Source organism: Carcharodon carcharias, chromosome 20 (assembly GCF_017639515.1).
Source record: "Carcharodon carcharias isolate sCarCar2 chromosome 20, sCarCar2.pri, whole genome shotgun sequence".
Lineage (NCBI taxonomy): Eukaryota > Metazoa > Chordata > Chondrichthyes > Lamniformes > Lamnidae > Carcharodon > Carcharodon carcharias.
This window is the reverse complement of record NC_054486.1, coordinates 11,391,037-11,393,868: the sequence shown is the minus strand read 5'-3', so window position 1 is coordinate 11,393,868 and position 2,832 is coordinate 11,391,037. Positions and strand designations below refer to the sequence as shown.

General features: G+C 42.3%; 1 protein-coding gene across 1 annotated transcript; it reads right to left on the bottom strand.

Annotated features, from left to right (window-relative positions):
• Positions 1 to 316: 316 nt before the first annotated feature.
• Positions 317 to 718, bottom strand: LOC121292763 (probable peroxisomal membrane protein PEX13). The gene has a single exon (XM_041215120.1). It carries the CDS (start codon positions 716 to 718, stop codon positions 317 to 319), a length of 402 nt encoding a protein of 133 aa, XP_041071054.1.
• Between the last annotated feature and the right edge of the window lie 2,114 nt (positions 719 to 2,832).

Below are 2,832 nucleotides of genomic sequence, written 5' to 3'. Positions count from 1 at the left end.
CCTTGGCCATGTCCAACCTTGCCTTCTTCACAAGGCTTGCTGACCTCCATCTCCCAACAGAGCACCTATCTCCTTTCCCTCACCACCTGTAGGAGAACCTCCAGGGAGGTATCAGTGAACATTGGAGCAACCTTACCACAGATTCCAGCCACACCTGCCCAGTCTCCCTTGCTCAGCAGCACCTCCAATGCTCTCTCAATATGCAGCCTGTTTGAAGGCTACTGACTGCCTATCCTCCTCTGTTTGAAGCACAGAAGTAAAAAATTAATATTTGCAATAAATATGTTATTTTTCAGACAGAAGGATCACACCATAGTTAGATACCACCATAGGGATCACCATAGATACAACTGTAGGAGTCACCATAGATACCACCATAGGAATCACCATAGATACCATCATAAGAATCACCATAGATACCACCATAGGAATCAGCATTGATACCACCATAGGAATCACCATAGATACCGCCATAGGAATCACCATAGATACCACCATAGGAATCAGCATTGATACCACCATAGGAATCACCATAGATACCGCCATAGGAATCACCATAGATACCACCATAGGAATCACCATAGATACCGCCATAGGAATCACCATAGATACAACCGTAGGAATCAGCATTGATACCACTGCAGGAATCTGTCCCAATTCTCATAGCAGTAAGAATAGGGTTGTCGACTGTGATTAAATGTTTTCCTGGAGATTTCATCACATGACTTGCCCCCACACTCCAGCCATTAGTCAGCCAACACATCCATCCTTGTGACGTACTGCCTTCCTACATCAACTGGAAAGCAAAAAACTCATTAGCCACTTGGATGATGCTTGACTGTCAGCCCAACAGCCTTCCCCCACCCCGCTTTCAATATTTTTTTATCTGGTAAAGAGAAATGTTCAAAGAAAATGAAAAAAAGACTATATATTTTAATGTCCGGAGGATTCTTTTTCCAGTGTTGCACAGAGCAGTGTCCCAGAGACTGATTTTCAATTCCTGGAGACTCCAGGTCAATCCTGGAGGGTTGGCAACCCTGGGTAAGAAATTGGGCAACCTTTCTGTACCTTTCAGTTTCGGTTTTGCTTAGCATTCACACTTAATGCTGTTAAATATTTGACTCAGCAGCTGCTGCCTTCATCAAAGATCTAAATAGCTTGCACTACACTGAAAAGTATTTGGACAGATGACCTTTGGTGCAGGAGAGAACTCTGTTTTGCACATAATAACCTCATAACCAATTTGGTGCAATTATACTGCTTCGGAAAGGTGAGAAATGGTTCACATTCCCCGATTGGAAGGTAATCTACCATAGCTAATTGATTGGCAACTGAGAAGAAAATACATAGTAGACCAGCACTCAGACATTATTCATTCACAGTCTTACTGTGAGCCAGAACTGCCAGTTTGATTAGAGTTCTTTCAAACCCATAATTCAATCACAACAGGAGAGATAAGAATTAAGTAAATGTAAACTAATAGCTTCAGTGCACTAGTCTATAAAGTTAATATTTCCATAACGGCTTTTTGAGGAAACTTAAATAACCCTGGCAATTCACTTCAATACATTGCCTCAAGAAATCTTACATTTCAAAGGATTCTTTCTGCATCTAAATCCTGTCTACCTGATGGCACTAATAATTCTGTCTCTTCCCAAGGTTTCTTGCTTTTCTGGGAGGACTGGAGGTTTGGCAAGACCAAGTTATTACAAATTCTTTTAAGTAATGTGGATCTTGGTAGAGAGTCTGACCTGGGTAACCTGTACTCGAGCTGTTGTTTGTTCAATCTGTATCACATGTTGTCATTGTATATCTGACAAACAAAGTCAATCTCCAGACTTGGAATAGCCACTTCATCTGGAAGACATCAAGCCTGGGTACAGGCAATTTCTCCTTTCCTCGCGGGACTCAGTACAAATATCTGGAACATGCTATTCTTGTTAGTTTTAGAGATACGTTTCTACCTTCATAATGAGTAAACCAGGAATCCAAATGCCCTATAAGCCTTTTGAATTCAATTTAAGATTTGACCATTAATTGAAATCTCTGTGAAATCTATGAAGAGCTATGATCTTAGGGCCCGGAATGAGCTTCCTCATATTCCCTCCGTCACTAAGACTACCTATTCTACCTCCATTATGCCTCCCGACTCCACCCCTTCCTCAGCTCGTTCGCTGCTGAAACCCTCACCCCTGCCTTTGCTGCCTCTAGATTTGACTGCTGTCATACATCCCTGACTGGCCTCCTATGGTCCACTCCCCATAAACCTGAGGTCATCCAAAACTCTGCTGCCCGAGTCCTAAGCCGCACCAAGTCCTGTTCACCCATCACTCGTACCCGGTCACCCCCGTTAAGCAAGGCCACAGTTTTAAAATTCTCATCCTTGCTTTCAAATCCCTCCATGGCCTCACCCTTCTCTAACTCTGTAATCACCTCCAGCCCCACAGCCCTCCAAGGTATCTGGGCTTCTCCAATTCTGGCCTCTTGGGCATGTTCGATTTTAATAGTTACACCGTTGACAGTTGTGCGCTCAGCCTAAAGCCTAAGCCTAAGCTCTGGAATCCCCTTCCTAAACCTCTCCAACTCTCTACCACTCTTTCCTCTTCTAAATGACGACCTCTAAAACCTACATCATCGACCAAGCTTTCAGACTAATCTGCATGTTTTCTAGAGAATTTTCTACAGAAATAAATATTTATCTTTGTGATTATGTTAGTTAAACCTTATTGAATGCAGGACACATGAAGTCCATTAAGACTTTTAATTTAATTTAGTCATTGGTCTGGGTAAATAACAGATAGTGTGGTTTATTTGTCAGTAAATTAAGAGAAT

Excerpts from the sequence above, each read along its gene's own strand:
- LOC121292763 (XM_041215120.1), bottom strand. The coding sequence starts at position 718 with ATGAAATCTCCAGGAAAACATTTAATCACAGTCGACAACCCTATTCTT.